General features: G+C 45.1%; 1 protein-coding gene across 2 annotated transcripts in view; it reads right to left on the reverse strand.

The window, feature by feature from the left end:
• The window catches only part of LOC115088283 (heat shock factor protein 2-like), a 133,682-nt gene that overhangs the window by 51,405 nt on the left and 56,971 nt on the right, over nucleotides 1-25,306 (reverse strand). For both annotated transcript variants that reach the window (XM_029596410.1, XM_029596409.1), the window contains exons 6-8: nucleotides 17,730-17,779; nucleotides 10,046-10,115; nucleotides 3,340-3,467 (exon numbers count right to left, since the gene is read on the reverse strand). In XM_029596410.1, the coding sequence (XP_029452270.1) occupies nucleotides 3,340-3,467; nucleotides 10,046-10,115; nucleotides 17,730-17,779 (248 nt within the window). The remainder of the gene's footprint in view (nucleotides 1-3,339; nucleotides 3,468-10,045; nucleotides 10,116-17,729; nucleotides 17,780-25,306) is intronic.

Raw genomic sequence — 25,306 nt, forward strand, 5'->3', positions numbered from 1 at the left:
TGACAATCCCTACTACTCTCTGCATGGGGTTCATATTCTATTAAGTATCGATTAGACTTTGAATCTATATAAACTCTGGATATGAATGAAACGTCAGATTTAAAGTTCTTAGAACGGCTGTGTATGGTGATAAAATCAGAATGGTTAGAGTGAACCTTAGCGAGAACCTCGGCTATATAAAAAATTCTATAGTCTCCAATCACGTACACGCAAAAACAATGCAAGACACGCCACTTAATGACTGACAGTTCGGGTTGGCGCCATTTCATGAAATTCCACAGAAGTTTAATATTTATTTAAATAAAATAAAAATGATCTATAATTTTTATTTAGTTATATAGATATTATTTTTGTAAGATGGGATTCAACCAGCAAACGTTTTACCTCCAGTTTTACCTCCAAAATATGCCTTGTTAAGAAAGAAAGGCATTTTGGCGCCATTTTTCCTTTTAAATGGACTTCAGGGTTAGCGTTCACTTTTTCGTTGATGTAAGTGGAGATGATATATCCCGGTGTGGAGCAGAAAGGTGTTGTTCCTGAATTCTGACCAAGGTGTCTTCTACCTTTAAAATTTGTTTTGTGATCAGTCTTCATGAAGTAATACTTTAGTGTTCTGAGGAATGGCTCGTCTAAGTTTGTATTCACTATTTGTAATAATATATTATTTTGCCTATATAAGATGTTTTTTGGTTGTTATTTACAATAAGCGTTGAAGAACCTACTTTCAGAAGTGAAACAGACATTGCTATCGTATACCTAACGATAGTATTTGTTTTTTCAATCCCTTTGTTTAAAAATGCATGTCTTAGGTGGCACACTAATTTTACATATTAGTCAGTAACATTGATTTAGCGATACCAAAACACAAGCATACATTACATTAGGCAACAGCATAGTGTCGGACACCATTGACAGTTTTTTAGTTTCTCCTGCGTTTTTCATGCCATTAGGCACAATGGTTTCTACAAAATTGTGACCAGTCACATATCATTAAAGGTATGGTCATGTTCTTTTACATAAAAACTTTTTTCACACCGGCTGGTTGTTTGTGAAGAGATTAATAATAATCGCTGTCCACGATGTATTTTTACAGATACGTTTCCACTGCGGATCACTGTTTAAATGATATTACACCATAAGCTTGAAGCCATTAATGGGTTTGAGTCCAAATGAGTGTCTAAGGTAATAGGAATAGTCATTTGACCTATCAACATGGGACAATGATTTTAAATATATTAATATAGTTTGTTTCTAAAAATATTTTTTTATTTTTTTAAAATAATGATTTTAAGATATAATTATATTGTATTCCATGTGTATTTTAAATGGTTAATATTTTTAAATATTTTTATATATTTATGGGTGAATTTTAACCAAAACATTTTTTTGGATGTTACTAGTACTGTTTTTATATGTCACTAATAATTTGCATGTTATTATTTCAATGCTTTATTAATTTGTTTCCATCTGTGTTTTACTATGTTTTTATGATTTATTCATAGCCCCTGAGGCAGCTGCTTTTAGAGCAGCGAAACTCGGCCTGAGTTGGGCATTTGTTTTTACACGTCTCCACCACAATAAAGAATTGATAAAGACTGTGGCATCTATTCTTTTGCTTTCCTGCCCCCTAGAGGTATCAAACCCCCCTGAGGGCCTGGGGACCTTGGGTGAAGGAGGCACCGGCTCCTGCAACTCAGCTTCCGCTTCTAAAAAAGCTTTGTGCATTAGAAGCACAAACTTAGAAGAAAAGGACTGCTGTCTCTTTAAGGCCCACCCCCCGGGGGAGGGGCCATATCGGGAGGAGAGGCAGGCCCCTAGGTCAGCAGGCCGCACAGAGCTCAAATTAGGAGGCGACAGTGTAGGAGGGATCTCCCTTCCCCCCTGCAGCCAGCTCCTCTTCCTCCCCTCGTGGAGAAGGCAAAATGGCCGCTGTTCCCGTGTTAGAAGGGGACATCCCGGCCTGAGCGCGGCTGGAGTGCAACCCTGCATCCGCCCCTCGAGAACGTGCTGACAGGCTTCCCCTGGCACTCCCCGATGGTCCTTCACCACCGGGGAGACATCCAGCGCAGAGGCCATCGCGGGAGAGCCGTCGGACCGGCTCTCCGCAAGCGGAGCACGAGGTACCCCGCGGCATGGCAGAAGGTAAGGTCAGCAATCCGGCGCCAAAAACGCCCCTCCGGAGCCCCTGGAACCTGCACGGCAAGAATTTAAACCTCTAAAGGTTTCTTTCTTTTTTTTTTTTTTTGGAATCGCTGTCACCCAGGGGAAAACCGGCATCCCTGGGACCACTAACACTGTAGGGCACACCCGAGGAATGCGTACATCTCAGGGTGAAGGGAGGAGAGGGAACGGCCCATCAGTGAATCTCTCCACTTACCAGTCGGTGGGGCTTCGGGAATATGGCTATCGGGGCGTCCCACCCCAGCCAAGCCTCTACCAAGGTGACTTGGAAGGCATATCAGACTTCAGCAAAGAACAAAAGTAACTAACTAATTTTTATTTTTTTTTTTAAATTAGCTTGATGTAGCCAAGGAATCCTTCAGAAAGAACAGGCTTTCTGGTAAATTTAAGTCAAAAAACCCCTTTCTTTTCTTTCTTTTTTTTGTTACAGGATCAGGACCGCATGGTTCTGTCACCCTTATCTGCTAGAGTCAGAGAAAATACTGAAGGATCACAGGTGGCACACCAGTGTAAGAGGGGGTGCCTTTCGGTTTTTTTTCTCTGACTCCATCTGTTGGAAGGGAGACACAACCCAGCGGTTTGGACTGATTCCTGGTACGTACAGGGAACAACCAATTCCATTGTGGAACAAGACTATTTATATACCCTGTTTACTTTTCAAGCTATCTGACATCTCAGATGAGGAATTTACACATCATTTTGGAACCTTTACTAGGCTCTTGTGATCATTGGATTTGGAAAATTATAGCACTGAGATCCTTCTAATCCACACCTCGGTCAGGCCTCACAATCTCAGAAGCTAAAAGTTTGTCCTTCACTGTATGCCAAAAAATGACGACGTGTAGGGTTACGCAGATCAGATGATATAAGCCCAACAACTTTAATAGGTGGTGTGAAAAACATAAAAATAAAATTTAAAAAATATCTATCTATAAGGTGTTCTCTTTCCCTGGTGGCAGGACTGCACCTCATCACAAAAGAGGCTCCTTTTAAGTCTATAGTGAAAGCGGCTCACTCCAGCCCTGGAGAGAAAGAGCTGTTTGTGCACCATCAAGGGCCACCACCTTTTCCAGCAGGGTATTTTTAGCTCACCCAGAGCAACAATCAGAAGAGCTGGGGCGAGGAGTGAAATGTGAACAGCGACACCGCCGTTCTTACTCTCTTGTGCTGATCCGAGCTTTGTCCTCCTCTGAACTTTCTGGCTGCTCCTCTTTTATGGCAACACCGCTCCTCAGCTCCGAGGGTTTGTCTCCATTTACTGCTCTCTTAGGTCGGTTACCAAATACCTGCAGAATAAAGAAAACAGTGGTTAACAGATAGCTTTCAAGTGATATTGAAAATTGGGGTTTTATATATTTTAATTTCTGATTTATATTCCACCTTTCTTGACCGGTCAGCCACCTCAACAGAGATTACGTTCAGGTTCCATAGGTAATTTCTCTGTCCTCAGAGGGCTTACATCTAATTCTGTACCTGAGGCAATGAAGGGTGAAATGATTTGCTCAAGGACACAGAGTATCATCGGGTTTTGAACTCTGGCTTTCCTGGTTCTCATCTTGCAGCTCTAACCACTAGGACAGTGATCCATGGACCAGCAGCGGTCCCCAGCAGCACTTTTGCTGGTCCATGGAGTGGCAGTCGTTGCAAGAGGAAGCAGACCCATGCTGCAATCTCCCAGATACTGGTTCCAACCCGGTCATCTTTAGCCACAAGTGGGACTTTCTCGACTGCCCTAAACCATCAAGACAAAATGTCCTGGTAACACCTTCACTCCGGGCTCTACAGCGCTACCCCTGCTGCTGCTTCCAGTTGTGGGGACAGACTGACGGCACTCTCAGACTTTTCACTACTGCAGGCACTCAGCAGTTGATCGGGCTGGCAGTCTAATCATGAACATTGGGCATAGCTGAACCCCCAGACTGCCCCCACTCCAGCTCTAGAAACAAAACAAAAACCCCCAAAGGGTTGCTACCTATGCAGTCACAAAAGGCTGATGGAAGCATCAGACTCCTTAAAGGGGCAGCATCAACCCCCATTGCAACCAATCTAAGTATACCCTCTGGATTGAAGAGACCTGATTTTTCCCCTCTCTTACTTTGGTACAAGAAGCATAGCCACTTTGTCATAGTTCTTTTAATTAAAACATTTGTAGATGACTGGGTTGAGACTAAGGGAGACTCCTGAAAGGGGGGGGGGGGGTATAACCATTCCTTCCGCTGCACTTTATCTTCAGAGGGGATCCCCATGCTCTTTAGCCATAGAGGGAACTCCTTCTCTCCTACTCTTTAAGAGTTTCTCTCAACTCTTACCAGCCAGCCAGTCCACGTCAGTTTAGGAAGTCAGCCAACTGGTCCCTGGCATCAGAAAGCTTGCGAAACATTGCACTAGGCTAATCCTCCATGCTACTGTAACAGCAGCTTTCCAAGCTGGAGTCTTATGGGAATTTAACCACACATGGTACAGGTTGCTCCATCACCTCATCATGCCAGGATGGAAGAGACTTACTTAGCATTCACACAATAATGTCCTACCTAGCTGAAGGAAAGGAGGCGATCTGCTAGCTCTAGATACTAAAGAGAGAAGTGCAATATTAAAAAAAACCAAAAACCCTCAACCCTAAAACCCCTATTGTCCTACCTTATTACTGCTATACAATTGATAATAAACGAGGGAATTTTCAAGTTTTCGGCACATGAAATTGGAAGTTACAGGGGTGCTAAAGAGCCAGCAACATGGTGGCTGCTTACTCCCTCAGCTCTCCTCTCTCCCTGCCTTAAACACACTTGCCTAACTCGATCCAGGGAATTTGACAAATTCATTATCAATACCCAACAATTTGAACAAACTCTGTCTATCCTCATAAGTCCTCCAAGGCTCTCCCCACATGAGAAACAGACCTACCAGAGTTTCTCATCCTGCATACAGTATCCAGTTTGGAATGGCTTAAAATGGAGGACTGAACGTATTTTGAGTCTCAACAAGTTTGAGCAATTTATGGCATGTTTGATTGGCTTGTTGCACATTTTAACATAAAACTGTGGCCATAGCAGTCAACTTTTGAAAATAGTTGGGGATGCTGAAGTCAACACAAATTACAGTGCATGCAGCAAAAAAGAAAAAAAACAGAACACAGTGGGTTGTGAGTGTGACTGTATTTAAATGACCAGAGTGGAGCAAGTAATATGGACATGGGGAAGACTTATGTGGCCAGGCCAAAACAGACCTAGGGAAGACAAAGTTCCACTACTGATTCTTCTCTCCAACCCCAGCTCATCCTCACCAATCTCCTCCCTTCCCTTCCAAAGCCCATTCACAACTGTCTTCTCTCATTCTCCTTATCTCCTCTCTCTATCTTTTCCCCCTTGCTTCCTTTCTCCATCTGCACTCTTAATTCTCCCCCTCCTGCATGGGCATGCTTTGACTTTTATATTGGGGGGAGGGGGTTCAATACCCCTCTTCTAGCTCCACTCCCTACATCCCCTTAGCCTGTTCTGCGCTCCCCATTTCCCACTGACCCATCCTTCTCTGTTCCCCTCCCAGTTCCTCTTTTCATCTCTCCACTCATCAGCAGGTTCCTTCTCACCCTTCTTTAGCCAGCTGCCTACCTCTACAGGTTTGGTTCACCCAACCCCTCATCAGTATTTTAGGCTTCCTTCTTCATTGGCAGGCTCAGCTCACCTTTCAATTTGTGATTCCCCCTTTTCTACAGGCTTGGATCACTTCCTTGCATTCCTTAAGCACAGGCACTTTTTTTTTCTGGAACTTCTCCTGCCTCCCTTCCCCCTACAGCACTTCTCCCTCACAGACTCCAGGCCAGAGCCAGTCCCATTCCTGCAGAGTCCATATAAGACACTCCATCACCTGCATATCCTGAGCTCTAGCAGATCAGCAGTCATTATCTCCCCACCATGTGGTGCCTTCTGTCTTCAATTTGGAACCCTAGACATAACTGATATCTTATGGGATAAAACATCGCGATGCTTTATTTATTTTTGAAAACAAGGGAAACAATGTTCACCTAAAATCTCCTTCAGTTCAATCCCTGAGTGCAGCTCTTCACAATACTGAAGCTGCCAATTTCTTTTGAAGGAGTTTGAGCCTATGATAACACCTCCTCCCCCCGTTCTCCATCCTTTCAGTAAAATACCTTATTTATCACCTGCCCTCCTCTTTTAACCCTGAAATAGCACAGAAATTTTCACCAAACTTTGAATAAAACAATTCTCCAACCTTTGTAACTGTAGTTTGAATCTATTCTGGGCCTGATTTTCAAAAGCATTTCCAAGATTAAAAATTGATTTTACATATGCAAATCCACTTTACCCTTGTAAGTGGGCTTTTGAAAATTGCTACAATATATGCCACTGAAGTTTCCATAGGATTTACTCACTAACCAGTTATGAAGCCAGTGAAGTTTCTGAGCTGCTATTATAAATGCCACCCCTCTGGCTGAGGCATGCACTAAATCGTAGCCAGCATCTGCCAGATATGCCGCTCCTGGTTCTAAAGGTGGGGAATCATCTCCAAACTTCTCCTGCGTATTTCTGCGCCATACGCGACCAAAATCGTGTCACGATACAACACGCTGAAATCTGCAGAACAATGTCCACAGCTTCAAAAGTCTGGCCTTTTTTTTTTTTTTTTTTACTTTAAATCTGAATTGCTGGTTAATAATAAAGAAGCAGACATGAAGGAGAAAAAACACCAAGAAGGGGAAAGAGGAGTTTGGGAGGGGCACTCATCACCAAATCCCTCTGGAAGCCTCCTGGACATGCCCTGCTCCACCTAGGGAGTGAGAGAAGGCTGTCACCTCTGGATCTGTTCTGTCTTCACTGACTTTTTCTCTTTTCTTCTTCTAGCAGCTCAGGGCTCTGCTCCACTAATGGAGGGAGAGACTAATAGTTTTTCACTTCAGGAGCTCTGAAAGGTTTTCCCCTGTTCAGCCTACCAGGCCTGAATCCACAGCATGGGATGCTTTCCTTCCATCTGTTGGAGACAAAGAATACTGGCAAGCTGAGGTCAGTGCGGAGGTATACAAGGAGGGACATCAGCAAACCTGTTGTTCTCTGTCTCCATCTGCTGGTTAGTGTGTATAACCTGTTCCTCTCGACTGATCTGACTAGATCAGTGGTTCTCAACCCTGTCCTGGGTACCTCACAGCCAGTCGGGTTTTCATGATATCCACAATGAATATGCATGAGAGAAAATTTGCATGTTATTTGTGGATATCATGAAAACCAGACTGACTGTGGGGTCCCCAGGACAGGGTTGAGAACCACTGGACTAGATGAAGAGGAAGTAGCAAGTTATTTGGCCATACACAGCTTGATAACTTTAGGGCTGCTCTGAAGTAGTTCTAGAATTGTCCTGTTAAGTTAGCTGGATTAATCTGAATATTAGCAAAATTAGCTGGATAACTTTGCTCCACTCGAATGCCCCCAGAACACTTTTTTTATTCAGCTAACTTGTAGGAAGACTTATCTGGCTAAAACTTGACCTGTCAAGGTGGGGTGGGGTGGGATGGGATAGATTTAAACACTACTTATGTATGGCTAAGTTTGGGACTTGGATAAATAATTCTGAATATGGATCTCTTAATTTATAAAATCCTGCTGTAACTTTAGATACACTGACTCATGCTGACTTACACACAGGTGAAAATTTCCCTCAAAAGGGCATTATTAGTGCACATAGAGTGCAATATAGCTTTTGCATGTAATGTTTATTTGTTTACTAAATAAGCACAAAATGAGAGGGAAATAGGATCTAATCCAAATATCCACAAATAGTTAAAAGAAACAATTTTTATATTTAAACAAATGACAATATCATAAGTTTAAGCTCTACAAATCTTTAATCTGCAGCCTCTCGCCACGCAATGGGCCGCAGGCCATATCCAGCCTTTAGAGCATTTTTCATTTAATCATTTATTGTCACTTGTTTATTTACTCAACAAAATATGCTTTATTCTATCCACAATTCTAACCTATATTTATAAATGCATCTTCACTCAAAATATCCCACCAAATATCACCAAATAAAAAAGGAATACTTAGCCCAAGGAAATAGATCTCTTATGCCATCAAGCTAGATTATTCAAAACTGTTCCCAACATGATTCATGTTTCAACTGAACATCAGTCTTCTTCAGGGGAATTTTTCTAAGTTCATAAGTTCATATAGGCAAAATATTCACCAATCCCGGACAGCAATACCCGTTTCTAAAAGGATTCAAACATGGCGCTACAGCGTGTCATAACACTCTGACTTTAGGCTGGTAAGCCTTCACGAATTGCCTGCACCTTGATTGGACCCCGGGAGGAGGGACTTTTCCAGCTCAAAAGATTTTTGCCGCGGCATGACGCCGCCGCCGGAACACTCTGACTTTAGGCTGGTAAGCCTTCACGAATTGCCTGCACCTTGATTGGACCCCGGACTGCGGGAGGAGGGACTTTTCCAGCTCAAAAGATCTTTGCCGCGGTGCGACGCTGCCGCTGGAATACTCTGACTTTAGGCTGGTAAGCCTTCACAAATTGCCTGCACCTTGATTGGACTCTGGACCACGGGAGGAGGGACTTTTCCAGCTCAAAAGATCTTTGCCGCGGCGCGACGCCACCGCTGGTGCGTTGCCTAAGCCGGGCGCGCGGCTTTGGCCAACTTAGGCCGGAGAAGGCAGGAGAAGGCCCGGATCTATTCTACAAAATCTGGAAATATCGTCAAGGTATTTGCCTTTTTTTTTTTCTTGCGGAATTTATCCACAGCGGCCATAGAGAACACATAGTACCTACTTGAAGATACTGTCTGTTTTGGTGTTTTCTTTGTGATTTCCTAATGATGCCACACACCAAAAGAAAAGCTAGGGTTAAAGAGTTAACGTCTACACCAGTGCCGGGTGTTTATCAAATGCAAATAGAAGAAAGCTTCAAAAGGTCCTCACCTGAAACCCATCCTCACCCCCTTCAATTATTTATAAAACAAAACAACTGCTGATTGTGGCAAGAGCAATGCAGGATGCCGAAAGGGAGGTGGTAAAGCTATCTCTTCCTCCACTTAGGTTCAGAATGTCTTTGGCAGGTACTGCACAGGTCTGGATGGTGGGGGTCAAGGTCAGAGGAGAAATGCATGCATTTGGGAGGGGGGGGTATTATGAAGAAGGGAAGGGGATGGGGGTGGGGCTTGGGGTTTATGTCACAAGCAACAAGTTTTTTTGTTTTCTGTTTTACAATTGAAGGGGATAGGGTAGGGCGTAGTGGACAAGTGTTTCATTCTCTGAAGTAGGGAAGGAGAGGAGAAGCTTGACTGGGGTGCAGGGCTTTAGTTGGCTGGTTAACACTGATGTTCAGTGCACATTCTAGTACCCTGCAATTATGGGCTCTAACTCCAACCATTTATGTATTGTCATTGCATGATGGTTGTACTCCCTCCCAACCAAGGGCTGTGAATGCTATCTCCATAGGATCCCCAGCCCTGGTCAATCCAGGAGAGGAAGATCTGAGCCAGAAATAAAACCCAGTTCCCTCCGCATGGCACAAGTCTAAGACCAGAAAATTAAAAAACGGGCTAAATATATTGGTTACGATCCACAGTTCTGAGATTCATCCATGAGAAGAAGGACTGTGCCATTTACTGAATGGCCCCAATGACAATCACAGCATGTAGTAATCAGCCTTCCTCTTGCCCCAATACTGTTTTCTAGCAAGATCATATATCCCCAGACAAATTTACAGGGCCTTTTCCTACCTGGTTTGTTCATAAACTAATTTTGGCTTGAAGACGGGAGCCGTTTAGACATGATTTTCTAATCTGCATGTGGAAAAGTATAGAACTCAAACCTTCAGCTGAAAAGTTAAAACAAAATAGTTTACCTGGTGGATGTCCACTGTTTTCTGAATAGACTTTGCGTTGTAATTTCCTGTGCTGTCAATCATTAGGGCTCTGAAATAAAAGTCAGTACAAATCCTTTATATACAAAGGTCAAGCAAAAGGGAACCTGAAACAGCCACTACCTACAAAGCATATCCATTCTACTAATTAGACCCAATGACCCCCTTTTCATCTCCTTGCACACATATGCATAAAACCCCTTTCTGCTATGTAAGTCAATAGTCAAGGGTCTGTCACCCACAGCTTGTTGTAAGAATGTACCAGGATGACAGGAAAACATCATCCTCGTTGAAAGGATTAATGGGCGGGGTTAGAACCCTTTGGCACAGTCTCTACCCACAGTGTTCCTATGTTTACTGCTTCAGCTAGAAGCAAGGAAAAAATGACAAGTACAATACAGTATATACCTTTGTCAGCGGTGGTAATTATTGCTGTTTTCCAAATGCTATTCCACAGTACATCACACATACACAGCATGTATAACTGTTAGAACACCAAACTTAACTGTAAACAGGGCTCTCCGCAGACAGCAGGATGAATTAGCCATTACACATGGGTGACATCATCCAATCGCACAAAGATGGACCCAGCTCCTGCGCAAACTGTCTCATGAATCCCCCCAGTCCCTTCCAGAGCTTAAGCTTTAGTTAGGCAGCTGACTCTCTAGGGAGGCAGGCAGGAATTAAGAATGGTTATTTCATCCTTTTGTCCATGGAGAACCTTGTTTACAGTTAAGCAAATGTGTTTTCTCCATTGACAAGTAAGCAAGAATTATCCATTATGCATGGAGAATCAACCTCAGGGGCTGCACTTTGGAAGTTCTTATTTAAAAACAACCCAACCCCAACAGGTGGAGAATGAACTACTAGGTGAATTGGTACACATTCCATGAAGTCCAATCAGGACTGTTGTATTTTTGGGGGTCATTCCTCCAGCATTTTCAGGGGAGGGTGGAATAAAGGTAACAGATGGCTGAGGAGGCGAACTGGAAGAGAGATTGAGTTTTTCAGCACAGAACCTGGGGAAAAGTTGGTTGTTTTTTGTTTTTTTGTTTGTTTTTTTTAGGTACTACATGGCAAATCAAAGAGGTGGAGGAAAAATACTGATGAGTACCCTCCTGAAGAAAAGCCCTGGGCTTAAGTAGTCTCACCAAGTCTTGAGGAATACCTTTACATGGTGACCCTGTTGCATAATATCTAGACTAAATTTCAGCCAGGTAGTTACTACTGAAGTATGAGAGGAGGCAAAAAGAGAAATTCATAATGGCTTCAATGTTGCCTAGTGCTTACCCTTAACCTAAGCACTAGGGCTAATGATGGTGGTACAGACAATGCTGAATTTTCAGGTAAAGATATTGACCTTGTTGCAGCTATAGGCCATGGCGAACCTGTTCATGGACCTACTGCAACAATAGATAGAAGCTAATGAAAAATATTAAGCAGATTACCTACAGTTAAATGGATCCCTGAAGGTAAAAGACCTGCTATTTTTATGCCAAAAACCTGGTATTTAAAACTGTAGGACATGAAGAGAGTCCGTTAAAATTTGGAAGAAAGAGAAAAGTATCACAGGAAAAGTTGCAAAGACAACAGATGATAACTTAAGATCTTTAATGAGAGAAATTATAAAATGGAAATACCTGTGATGACATCTTAAAATAGCTGAAAGATGATGCTGAAAGACAGATAGCAAGAGAAGAAGGATATGCAGAAAAGGAACCCAGGGGAGAGTTGCCTAAGTAGTTAACTTGCACTACAGTAAAGGTGCCTGAGCAAGCTAGGATCACCAAAATAAGATGCCAAAACATTCAGAACAATTGGATAAGGCAACTATTATACCACCAGTGAAAGGGTGCAATGCTGGAAGATGAAAGCAGTGAAAGACAGGCCAGGAAGCAGAAGGAAAAGGAAAGGAACCAAGCACCCAAGCAAACAAGGGCCTTGAGAATAAAGACACCCAAGCAGCCAGAAGAACTGGAAGAGACAACTGGTGAGACAGCCATGAAAGATAAGGGCGCATCACAGGAGATGGTGAGCAGGGTAAAACAGGCCAGGAAAGAGAATAAAGATGAAACGAATCAGGAGATTGAAGAACTGGCAGAGGGATAGGTTTGCTGGGGGGCCCTGAAGAGAGAAAGACTATCAGATCGATACTCTAAGGCCGCGGTAGAAACAGTGTGGCAGTGTCAGGCGCACCCTCGTTCCCCGCACGCACAGTTCTCTTCACCTACCGCTCTATACTCTCTTCTAATTGCATGCAAATGCATGCCGCGGCTGCGAAGCCTTAGGCAAGCGTTAGGCCCGCGCAACCCATTTTACTGTATAGAGCACCTATACAGTATCCTGGGTTCGCGGGCCTAACGCTTCACGGCTGCGCTGGTACCTGTCATTTCAAATGACATTTGAAATGACAGGTACCAGGAAGTGGACAGTTATGTTCCCTGATGCTCGGCAAACTTTCCCCCAGCCCCTGCTCACCTGCCCTGGCCCCGTCCGGTCTCCGGTGCAGCCCCAGTCCTGTCTCCTCCTCCCGAAGCAAAAAAAAAAAACAAAACTGCTCAAGGCGGCCGGGTGGGCGTGCATTCATCCAGGCAGAGGGAACCGGCGGCGAAAGCGGCCTCCGGCTCCCTCTGCCTGGATGAATGCCCGGCCCCCGCCGGCCGCGAATGAATGCCGTGCGATTTCGGCGCTCAAGGCGTGACGTCACGTCATGTGACTGCCTTGAGCACCGAAATCGCACGGGCATTCATTCACGGCCGGCGGGGGCCGCTGGATGAATGCACGGTCCCCGCCGGCCGTGAATGAATGCCTGTGCAATTTCGGCGCTCATGCCTTGAGCGCCGAAATCGCATGGGCATTCATTCACTGCCGGCGGGGGCCGTGCATTCATCCAGGCAGAGGGAGCCGGAGGCCGCTTTCGCCGCCGGCTCCCTCTGCCTGGATGAATGCACGCCCACCCGGCCGCCTTGAGCGCCGAAATCGGGAGGAGAGGAGAAGGGAGAAGGGACTATCGTAGCAGGCCCGAGCCTTGCTACTTTTTCGGGTTTTTTTTTTTTTTTTGCTTCGGGAGGAGGGGACAGGACTGGGGCCGCACCGGAGACCGGACGGGGCCAGGGCAGGTAAGCAATGTTTTTACACTTTTTGTACACCATTTTTTACACTTTATTCCCATTTTAATTTTCGAACACCACACTAACACCACACTAACACCAAGTAGAGGGTGGCGGTAAACTAACAGGTTAAGGACGCGGCAAAATAGCGGGTTACAAAGGAGATAATCTGAGCGCGTGTCACAGTATCGGAGGGGAATAGCTAATTCCTTCATTATTCAGCTAATTCGTTCATTTACATAGCATATACATGCTGCGTGCGGAAAGGGTTATGTGTCTGTTTTAAAAAGCGCTAAGGACGCGTGAAACTGGAGACTGTATCGCTGAATCTCCTTACGCGTCCGAATTGTGCGCTCCCAGCACGTTACAGACGGGAAATCTTCAACCGCACGTTACAGTATCGACCTGTCTCTAAGGTAAATCTGACACCCAAAATTAAAATCATGATAAGTGAGATGAACAAAGTCATAATCGATATTAAAGAGCCATCTATTGACATCACAGGCATAAATTGGATACAATACTGTGCAGCACAAATTATTACTGAGAGAATCTTACCAACAAGGACTCAAGGTTAGAACAATAGAAGAGAACTCCTCCTCATTGGAAAAACCATATAGAAAAGAAAATTAAATCACTGAATACAGAGGTGTAGCTGACAGATCAAGGAAAAGTAATGAGAAAAATCCAAAACATAAAGCTAAGATATGCTGTACTAATGGAAGATGACCTTAAATTCACATCCTTCAATAAGTTGAAAATAACAGCAGAAGCACAAAAGATGTGACGTTATGAAGACGACAGGAGAGGCACCAAAATAAAATATTTAGAGAAAACTTACAGTAGTTCTACAGGGAATTGGACAGAAAACCTTAAGTCTTATTCAAATACCACCAATGAAGAAAGAAACAGAACAATTTGGGAGAAATGTATATACTACTCAATAGAGAAAGAAATAGGTCTCGCTAATAAAACAATAAAATGGTTTGAGTCATACCTTAAAAATAGATGTTTCCAAGTACAAATTAAAAATTCACTTTCGGACAAAGTCACACTGCTAACCGGTGTCCCACAGGGATCAGCCCTGTCGGCAACACTCTTTAACATTTATCTCCTCCCGGTATGTCACCTACTAGCAGGACTTGGAATCATACACTACTTATACGCAGACGATATACAGCTACTGCTACCAATTGTAAACACCATTGAAGAAACATTGAAACTTGCCAATATGTATCTTGAGATAATTAAACAACTCTTAAATCAGATGGAACTGGTAATAAACATAGACAAAACTGAATTCTTACACCTTGAACGTAAAAACATACACCACATCCAACCAACACTCACAATTAAAAATAACCAAACCGTTGAGCTAGCAACTAAAGTACGAAATCTAGGAGTAATAATTGACCCTGAGCTAAACATGAAACAACACATCTCACTGAAAATAAAGGAAGGATATGCGAAACTAATGATCCTGAGACGACTTAAATCTCTATTAACACTAAACAATTTCCGCACAGTTTTGCAGGCAATGATATTCGCAAGTACAGACTACTGCAACTCCCTACTTTTAGGACTACCACAATCCACAATTCAGCCACTACAAATATTACAAAATTCAGCTGCGAGAATTTTGACTGGCAAAAAAAAGAATGATGACATACAGGAACACTCGCCGATTTACACTGGCTCCCAATTGAACAAAGAATTCAATATAAGGCTTTATGCATAATACATAAACTAATCCATGATGAAAAAGCTGACTGGCTTAACACTGCTCTGCACGTACATGTCCCACAAAGAAACCTAAGATCTGCTAATAAGGCTCTACTAACTGTCCCCTCTGTCAAAACAGCACCTAAAAACTGTAGTGCACGGGCGCTCAAGCCAGCGAAAGCACATGAACGGGCGTGCGTGACGTATGCCGTGACGTCACGCACGCCCGTTCATACGTTTTTGCTGACTTGGGGGCCCGTCAATTTGGGCGCTCAAGCCAGCGAAGCGTATGAACGAGCACCGTGATGTCATGCACGCCCGTTCATGTGCTTTCGCTGGCTTGAGCGCCCGTGCACTACGGGCGTGCGTTCGTCTGTCTTTGCCGGCGGGGGCCTCTGGAAGCCGCTTTCGCCGCCGGCTGCCCCCGGGAGGCAGGGGAGCCACCGTGCGCGCCTCCGGAGGAGGGCAGAGAGGGCTGAAAGAAAGAAAAAGTAAGTTAACTTTGGTTACACTTATTCACAATACTTTACATGTCGAGTAGTTTTGGGAGGAGGGGATTTTAGGTTTTTAGGTTTTCTTTTGGTTAAAGTTGCTTCGGGAGGAGGGGAGAGAGGACTGGGGCGCCCCGGAGACCGGCACCCATGGATGCGGCCAGGGCAGGTGAGCGGGGGCTGGGGGAAAGTTTGCCGTCTACCCTTACCCCTGCCTCTAACGCAGGGGTAGGGGTAGGCGGTAAATTAGCAGGTTAAACGCACGGCTAAACTGCAGGTTAAAAAGGCGATAGTCGGGGCGCACGTTACTGAATTGGGGGGAATAGCTAATCCGATCGTTTACATCTCATATACATGCCGCGGGCGGAAAGGGTTACCCGTTGATTTAAAGAAGCGGTAAGGATGGATTAAAAGGGATAGTGAATCGCGGGTTGGACTAACGCGGCCAAATTGTGAGTAGAAAGCGGGTTAGAAGTAGGGTAACCGCGGCCGCACTTTACTGTATCGGCCTGTTTACTAGACAAAAATGCCGCATACGAAAAGAAAGGGTTGCCTGAGGGGTGAAAATGTTAGCTCACCTTCAGTAGACCCTCGACAGCCACAAATCGCTGGGTTCTTCACGGGTGTACCATCGACAGAGCCAGGAAGCTTGGTCGCTGGGGGAACTGCTATGGATCATGAGCCGTCCCCCTTGACCCTGGATACAACCTTAAGCCCCGGTTCACCGTGGAAGCCAGCACACCCTGGAGTTACAGGTAGAGGCAGGAGCGGCCATGATAATGGCCGGGGACAAAACTCCTGAAGTCATTCGGATGGGAGCCATGAGTGATAGCGTTTTATAACAGCTGGAGGAAGAAAACCCAGGAGGAGAAGGAGAAATGGAGAGTCCTGTAATGGCTTCCTCACCTTTGGCTCCAGAGATGGTGGTCTCGTCATCGGTTACAGGTACCAAAGGGAATACTGGAACTGTGGAAGTTATGGGGATAGAATGGCTGAGAGTGCTCACAGTATCCCCACCAACCCCAAAACCTGATGTAGTAACCTTGGATAGAATTTGGACGATGTTGAGCTCTATTGAAAGTGCTATAAAAATTCTATCGGTGGCGACTGTGGAGATAAAAATTCAAACGACTGAAAATAATAAATTGATATCTACGCAAAAAAATAAAATGGAAGAAACAGATAAAAGAATGACTGATTGAAAATAAGCAGATAATACTACTAAAAGATTAGAGTCTATAGAAAATGCTCTACGGGTGCATAATCTACGGATCATAAATTTCCCCTCTGTGAGATTAATTTCTCCTAACTATTTATTTAAAACATACATGACTCAAATACTTAAGATCCCAGAGAATGCCCTTCCTGTGGTTGTTAAAGCATATTATTTGCAGCAAAATGTACAAAATATGGAGCAAGAACAATCGTTGAATTTGAAAAATATATTAGAAATGTCCTCAGAACTTCAAATTAATTCAAGAAGATCAATGTTAGTATTGTTCACTGTTCTTTCAGAGAAAAATCATGTGAGGCATTTTTTTTTTCCGAAATAGACAATCTTTTTTTTATGGCAGCCCCGTATGGATTTTCCTCGATGTGGTTAAATCTACTCAGGTACGCAGAAAGGAATTCCTTTCTGCGACCTGAGGTTTAGAAACTTGGAGCTCGCTTCGTCCTGAAATACCCCTGCAAGGCTTGTATTCGATATTTGAATGAAAATTATATTTTTTATGAACCAGTACAATTGAGATCATTCTTAGCTGGACGATCCCCAGTTATAACTCCCCCAGTCCCGGTGTGAGTAGAGTAAAGATGGTAAACTGCCTGGCGAGTCAATCATTATATGTAATGAAATGAAATTTGCATTGAAAGTATGCTCCATTGTGCCCCTAATTACTATTATTTTACCTATAATCTAAATGTCATTATTATATTGAATATAATATTAGTTGTATTGTTACTTTATTGACATTGATTTTCTGTATAGGAATGTTTTATTCCTGTCTAAAATTTCAAAATTTGAAAATAAAGAATTTAAAAAATTAAAAAAAAAAAGTAGGAGATCACAGATCAACAAACATTTGGTTAAAGTCAAAGTCTGCATTTGTGATATTGGCAGGAAAAGAAATCTTCCATTTTTCTGCAGTAGTTTTCAGTTCTGGACCTTGAGAACCCCCAACAGGTTTGGTTTTAAAGGTGCTCACAAAGATTATTTAAAAATATATTTGCATACACCTGGTTTAAATAAAGATTATCTGCATATCCTGGACGTAGAATGCACTAGTTTAGTTTCAAGATAAACCACCATCAAGCCTTCCCCGCTAGCTTCAGCATTATACTTACGGAGTTTGTTGCAAGCTGATCACAGGGCTGTAGGATTGTAAAGGCACCATCTAAAAAAAACAAAAAAAAACAAAAGCACATCATTCCTAAGCATGGTAAATCAGCAGTGTGGGTTCAAAAAAGGTTTGGATGGGTTCTTGGAGAAGAAGTCCATTAACGGCTATTGGTCAGGTTTACTTAGGGAATAGCCACTGCTATTAATTGCATCAGTAGCATGGGATCTTCTTAGTGTTTGGGCAATTGCCAGGTTCTTGTGGCCTGGTTTGGTCTCTGTTGGAAACAGGATGCTGGGTTGATGGACCCTTGGTCTGATCCAGCATGGCAATTTCTTATATTCTTATATGACAAGTGCACAAGGAAAACAATATAGCATTGACAAGAGCAGTGGTTTTCGAAAAGGGGGATGGATCCTCCCTAGGGGTTGTGGAATGTTTGGTTTGATCTACATTTGGTTTGTAGTACATTGTATTTTATATAAATAAATATATATATATATATATATATATATATATATATATATATATATATATATATATATATACACACACACACACACACACACACACACACACACAGTGTTTTTCTCTCTCTAACAGAAATTAGGCAATATGTATATAGTATAAAGTGCTTAATTGATGGACTGGAAAAGAGTAATAATGTTTCTAAGTAAAAATCAAAACTTTATTCATAGTATCCAATACATTAAAAAAGGGAGCACCTCTAAAATCAAATTGAATCAAAAGATTAAACACAGCTGTCTAAACTTGAAAATATATGTGAAAAATCATAGCAGCTTCACATACAGGAAACCAGATAGAATTGGGTATACCATTAACACTGTGTAACAATAAAAGCAATAATTATTCACATCTCATTAGTTCACATACAGGCCTATCCTGTAAAGTGCGGCCGCGTTTACCCTGCTCCTAAGCCGTTTTTAACTTCGTTTTCGGCCGCGTTAGCCCTTCCTGCAATCCCGAATCCCCTTTAACCTACTCCTACCGCGGCCTAAATTCCCTGGGCAACCCCTTCCGCCCGCGGCATGTATATTGCATGCAAACGAGCGAATTAGCGCGATATTGCATGCAAACGAGCGAATTAGCTATTCACCTAGCATCCCGTAACCTGCGCCCCGACTAACGCTACCTTTCCCTGCCGTTTTGTCGCGCGTTTAACCTGCAAACTTACCGCCTACCCTGACCCAGGCGGTAGAGGCATGGGTAAGGGTAGGTGGAAAGCTTTCCCCCAGCCCCCGCTCACCTGCCCCGGCCGCGATCATGGGTGCCGGTCTCCGTGGCAGCCCCGGGCCTCTCCCCTGCTCCCGAAGCCAAAAAAAAAAAAGCGAAAAAAAACGTTGCAGCCCCCCTCCGATGTCCGGACTGGGGCTGCCACGGAGACTGCAACGGCGAAGTGACTTTTCAGTGTCCCCCCTCCTCTCGGAGCAGGGCGCGAAAAGCCGCCTTTGCTCTGGGAGAAGGGGGGACACTGACAGCGACGAAGCTTTCCCCCAGCCCGGACACCGGCGAAGCCAGAAGACAGCGGCGGAGAAACGGCGAAACGACTTTTCAGTGTCCCCCCTCCTCTCGGAGCAGGGCGGAAAAGCCGCCTTGCTCCGGGAGGAGGGGGGACACTGACAACGGCGAAGACAGCGGCAAAGCGACATTTCAGTGTCCCCCCTCCTCTCGGAGCAGGGCGCGGAAAGCCGCCTTGCTCCGGGAGGAGGGGGGACACTGACAGCGGCGAAGCAACGACGAAGAAAGCGGCGAAGCGACTTTTCAGTGTCCCCCCTCCTCTCGGAGCAGGGCGCGAAAAGCCGCCTTGCTCCGGGAGGAGGGGGGACACTAGCAACGATGAAGCAACTTACTTTTCTGAAGCCATCATCAGGAACACATGCGATCGTAGCTCCTCCCGATGAAGACAAAGATGGCCGCCTGCACGGGGAAAGCGTGCAATTGGCCGCTCAAGACGTGATGTCGTGACGTCACGTCTTCAGCGGCCAATTGTACGCTTTCCCCGTGCAGGCGGCCATCTTGTTGGGAGGAGCTACGGGAGCCAGATCGTGTTCCGGCTGATGGCTGCAAAAAAGATAAGTTTTGCCGGCGTCCAAAAGCGACTTACTTTTGGGATCTTGACAGATCCCAAAAGTAAGTCGCTTTTGAAAAAAAACAAAATTTGCTCCCCTTTTTTTTTTTTTGCTTCGCCGCTGTCACCTCTTCTCCCCCCTCCCGGAGCAGGGGAGAACAGACTGACAGCGGTCAGGTCGGGTCCGGGTTGGGGGTCCGGGCTGGGGGAAAGCTTCGCCGCTGTCATCTCTCTCCCCCCCTCCCGAAGCAGGCCTTGCTCCGGGAGGGGGGGAGAAGCGCTGTCGGGTCAGATCAGATGGAAAAGTAAGTTGCTTCGCCACTGGCATCTCTCTCTCCACCTCCCGGAGCAAGGCCTGCTTCGGGAGGAGAGGAGAGAGATGACAGCGGCGAAGCAACTTATTTTTGCATCCGATCGGACCAGACTTCCTGGTATCTGTCATTTCAAATGACATTTGAAATGACAGATACCAGCGTGGCGTGAAGCCTTAGGCCCGCGCACCCAGGATCCTATATAGGCGCTCTATCCAGTATCCTGGGTTGCGCGGGACTAAGGCTTTTCGGATGCGGCTTACATTTACATATAATTAGGCTTCAGGATCGAGCGGTAGGTGAGCTGCACTGTGCGGGCGGTAACCGCGGGTGCCGTAGGCACTAACGCAGCTCTTCCTACCGCTCGGTACTGGATCACCCTGACTGTTATATATCATACTAAACACACAACATTTCATTAGGAGCATTAATCAGCATAGTTATGCTCATTCATCTACACAAAATAACGCACACAATGCAGTAATAAATCAGCTATCAAACTGACACATCAAATCACTTAAAGGAAAATGGGTTCTTAACTGCTAATTTTCGTTCCGGACGTACCGTGGATCAGTCCAAAAGTGGGTTTAGGCATCCCTACCAGCAGATGGGGACAGAGAACAAAACTTTGAGGCACTGCTACATAACCAAGTGTGCCACTTGCAGTCCCCCAGTATTGACCTGTACCCAATCCAGATGTGTACCTTAACAAACCCCAATAAACCTTGTGCAAACAGAGAAAGTTGGAGCCCCCTGAAAATTAGGACCCCTTGATTTAACACAAAGCACATACCAAACAATGTACACCTCTCATTAATCTGAATATATCAGCTCAGCAATATCCAGATGCGAGGAAGTCTTTTAGAAAATGGGGAAGGGTCTCTGGACTGATCCATGGTACTTCAGGAATGAAAATTAGCAGGTAAGAACCATTTTTCCTTTCCTGTTCATACACAGATCAGTCCAGACAAGTGGGATGTACTCAAGCCCCTCTACTCTGGGTGGGAACACGAAAGACCTGTGCGCAACACACTTTCCCCAAAAGACGCCTCCTCTGGCACCCACACAGCCAAGCGGTAATGTTTGGTAAAAGTGTGAAAAGAAGACTACGTCGCAGCATAACAAATCTCCTGCGGAGAACGCAGTTGACACTCCGCCCACAAGGTTGCCTGTACCCTAGTGGAATGCGCTCTCAACCCCTCTGGCACCGACCAGCCCTTACAGATATAAGTGGAGGCTATTGTCTCTTTTAACCATTATGCAATAGTGTCCTTGGAAGCCTTATTTCCCTTCTTGCTCCACTGAAGGACAAACAGATAGAAAGACATTTGTCACCTTAAGATTTCGCAAAAGAATTTGCCACACCTCCAATAAGTGAAGCTCCCTCGCCATAGGAGCATCCAGTGACAAATTCAGAAAATCAGGTGATCAAACTACCGACCTAAGGTGAAAGGGCAAAAAGGAAGGAACCTTACGTGTAAAAAAAAAAAAACCAAAACAAAAAAAACCTCCTCCGAAAAGCACAGGAAAGGTTCCCTACACGATCATGCTTGTAGCTCAGATATCCTCCTAGCTGAAAAGATAGCCACAAGGAAAACAGCCTTCAGGGTTAAGTCCTTTAAAGAAGTCTTCATAACCAGTTCAAAGGGGGGACCACACATCACCTGAAGAACCATATTAAAATTCCATGCTGAACAAATCTTCTGGACCGGAGAACGCAGATGTTTTGCCCCTTGAGGAAATGAACCACATCCGGATGAGATGCTAATGGTCTTCCCTGCATCTTATTTCGAAAAGACCCTAAGGCTGCCACCTGAACCCATTAGCCAAGCCGCTTTGCAAAAAGGCCAGAATCTGTGGAATATCCATCTTCAAAGGTTGCACCTTGTTCTGCATACACCACGATTCAAACACGTCCCACACGCGGACATATACCAATGACATGAAAGGCCTCCTTGCCTGAAGCAAAATTGCTATCACAGGCTCCTAATAACCCTTCAAGCAGAGCCATTGCCTCTCAAAAGCCAAGCTGCTACACAGAAACTATTCTCCCTGTTTGAAAATATGGATCCCTGCCACAACAAACCTGACAGATGGACCCACAAACGGTACCATCCACCGCTAGACTAAAAAAGTCCGCAAACCACAGCCACTCAGGTGCCACCAGAATTATCTTGCCCGGGTGAAGCTTGAAGCACCGCAGCACTTGACCTGTGAGAGGCCACAGTGAAAACACGTACAGCAACAGATGTGTCAGCCACGGCTGAATGAAAATGTCAATGCTCTCTGATCCAACCTCCCTCTTAGACTGAAAAACGGATCCTTCTTCGCATTTCCTGGAGTCACCATGAGGTCCACCGTTGGTCTGCCCCATCTAGCCTGAATCAAGGCAAAAGCCTCCGTCGACAACTCCTACGCCCGTGGATCCAGACATTGTCTGCTGAGGATGTCCGCTTGCATGTTGTCCACTCCGGCCACATGGGAAGCAGCTATTCTTACCAGATGTTTCTCCGCACAATCATTTCTTTCTCCACCAGCGCTACTAGATGAATCTTTATTCCGCCCTGACGCTTGATGTATGCCACTGTCATCACATCATCCGAGAACACTCGCACCAACTTGGCCTGAATGAGTGGGAGAAATGCCAACCAGGCTTCGTGCACTGCTCTGGTTTCCAGCTGACTGATGGACCAGGTCACCTTCTCTGACGACTACTGACCCTGGGCTGATTTTCCTTAAAAAATCTCCCCCTAATCAGAGAGTCATCTGTGGTCACAACCACCGAGTTGGCCACTTCCAGATCCATTCCCTTCATCAGATTTTGCCGAGACAGCCACCACAAAAGACTGGACCTGGCCTCCTCCAGCAACGGCAAAGGAAGCTGCAATTCCTCTGAAAGCGGATTCCAATAGGATAACAGAGCCCTCTGCAGAGAACGCATTCGAGAAAAATTCCAGCATAGAAGCTATGGAACCCAGGACCTGGGAACTGACAGACACAGCAGCCGAAGGATCTGACTCTGCAACTTGACTACCCTCTCCATAGTCAAACACCTTCTCTAACCGGGTATCTGAGATTGCCCCCAGATATTCCAATGATTGGACTGGCTTCAAATGACCCTTTGCCAGATTCATCACCCAGTCCAATGAATCCAGGAGTTGCAGGGTCCACTGGAGTGAATGCCAACACACCACTTCCAATTTCACCCATACTAGCCAATCATCCAGGTACGGGTGCACCAGGATACTTTCCTTCCTGAGAGCTGCTGCCACTATCACCATCACTTTTTTGAACTTGTGTGGAACTGTCACCAACCCAAGGGAAGGTTTCCGAAATTGGTAGTAACAGGATGGACAAGAGTGCCAGAGGAGGAGAATCTGTGTGAAATAAAGCCAGGAGGTGGTGATGGGGTGAAGAGAGCTAGAGAACGGGGTGGGGCAGAGGTGGTGATGGTATGTGTGTGTGTGTGTGAGAGAGCCAGACATATTAGGGAGGAAGAGGCAGTGAGAGACAGCCAGATCCAGTGACTGAGAGGAGGAAGGGTTTAAGAGAGAGAAAGAGGGGTGCTGTGGGTTGGGGGGAGGTGGGGCCCTGTTTGGTGCATGAGACCCATAAGGAGTGATGGAGTACATATGATAAGAGCCAGCGAGGGGAACAAGCAAGAGGATGACTGGAGGTGAGAGTGAATCAGAGAGGGTGAAAGGGAGAAGTATGAGCGAGAATAGTAGGGGGTAAGGGAGTCACAGCAGAGATGATGGGGTGAGGGAGACAAACTAGAGGGGATGGGAGGATGTGAAAGGAGATTAGTAAAATTAAATGATTGATAAAGGGTGAGAAAGTCAATGTGGGGATGATGAGGAGTGGTGTGAGAGGAAGGTGGCTGCTGGGGGAGAAGGGAGCATTGACGGGGAGAGTTGGCGATGTGAAATGCTGGGACAGGGAGAACTGGAGTGTGAGAGATGAAGGGTAGGAGAAAGCATGGATGACAAAGTGTGAGAGGACAGAGAAAAGTTATGCTGATATAAGGGAGAGATTTAGAACGGAAAAGAGAGAAATGGAGGAAAAATAGATGGGAGGGGAGGAAGTGATTAAGACAGGAGAGCGCGAAAAAAGAAAGTAAAATGGAAAGAACAGCCTGGAAAAGGAGACAAGAGATCAATGCAAAAGAAACTCCACCTTCGATAAAGGCAGAAAAAAAACATTCCAGTCACTAAATAAAATAAAATGCAACACAGTGATCTGATAGCTCTAGAGCTCCTACAGGAAACTAGAATCTCTGAAGGCAGCAATGGCTTTTATTGGATCAATATATGTACTATCCAAAAGTGTTATGCATGAGCTATCAAGACTACATAGGTCCCGTCTTCAGATATGAAGCAGCGCCATTGCGTTTTACCATGCTGGCAGACGCAGAGGACTTCGACATGTGATCCTGATTTAGACGGTACTGCCAACTCAGAAGGACACTTCTGTAGAAGGGTGGAATTCTTCCAAGGATTACAGACCTAAACAAAAGGAAGATGGCTCCATACCAGGCCACATAGGCACGAACCTGACGTCCTGAGGGCAAATCTTCCCTGAAGACGACTCAGCCAGTGTATCAACCAAAGGAGAAGACAGCCTTGCCTTGTCGCCCTCAGCCCCACTCCTCTCAGACAGAGGGGATGGACCACTGTCAGCAAAATCAGGAGGCGGCAAATCTCCTCAAGCACACAGGCAGCACTGATGAAGGCTTGTAGAAAATTCCAGCTGTATCACCCTTATATGGTATACTGCACAAATAGCTACGCGCTTTGACTTCTTTGGTGCCAGCACCATGGTTAGTATCATGCTCAATATGCATGCAGTGGCAAGTACATGTTCAACTACACAACACACTGAAATATGCGCACAGAAAACACAAAAGGTGCACATAGGCAAAACACGCTCAGGGACACACTTAACTATGCACACAATTTATGCACAAAGAACGTGCACAACAGGGGACAAGATCCATCGCCTCTTCGGACAACTCCCACTCTCCGGGGTCTAGGTGTTGACGACTTAGGAAGTCAGCCTAAATATTCTCCTTCCTCGTAATGTGGGAGGCTGCCAGTTGAGCCAGATGGCACTCCGCCTAGGAACAGCTTGCTGGCTTCCAGGGCTACTACCCGACTCCTGGTGCCATCCTGGCAATTGATGTAA

Source organism: Rhinatrema bivittatum, chromosome 3 (genome assembly GCF_901001135.1).
Source record: "Rhinatrema bivittatum chromosome 3, aRhiBiv1.1, whole genome shotgun sequence".
In the NCBI taxonomy this organism is placed as follows: Eukaryota; Metazoa; Chordata; class Amphibia; order Gymnophiona; family Rhinatrematidae; genus Rhinatrema; species Rhinatrema bivittatum.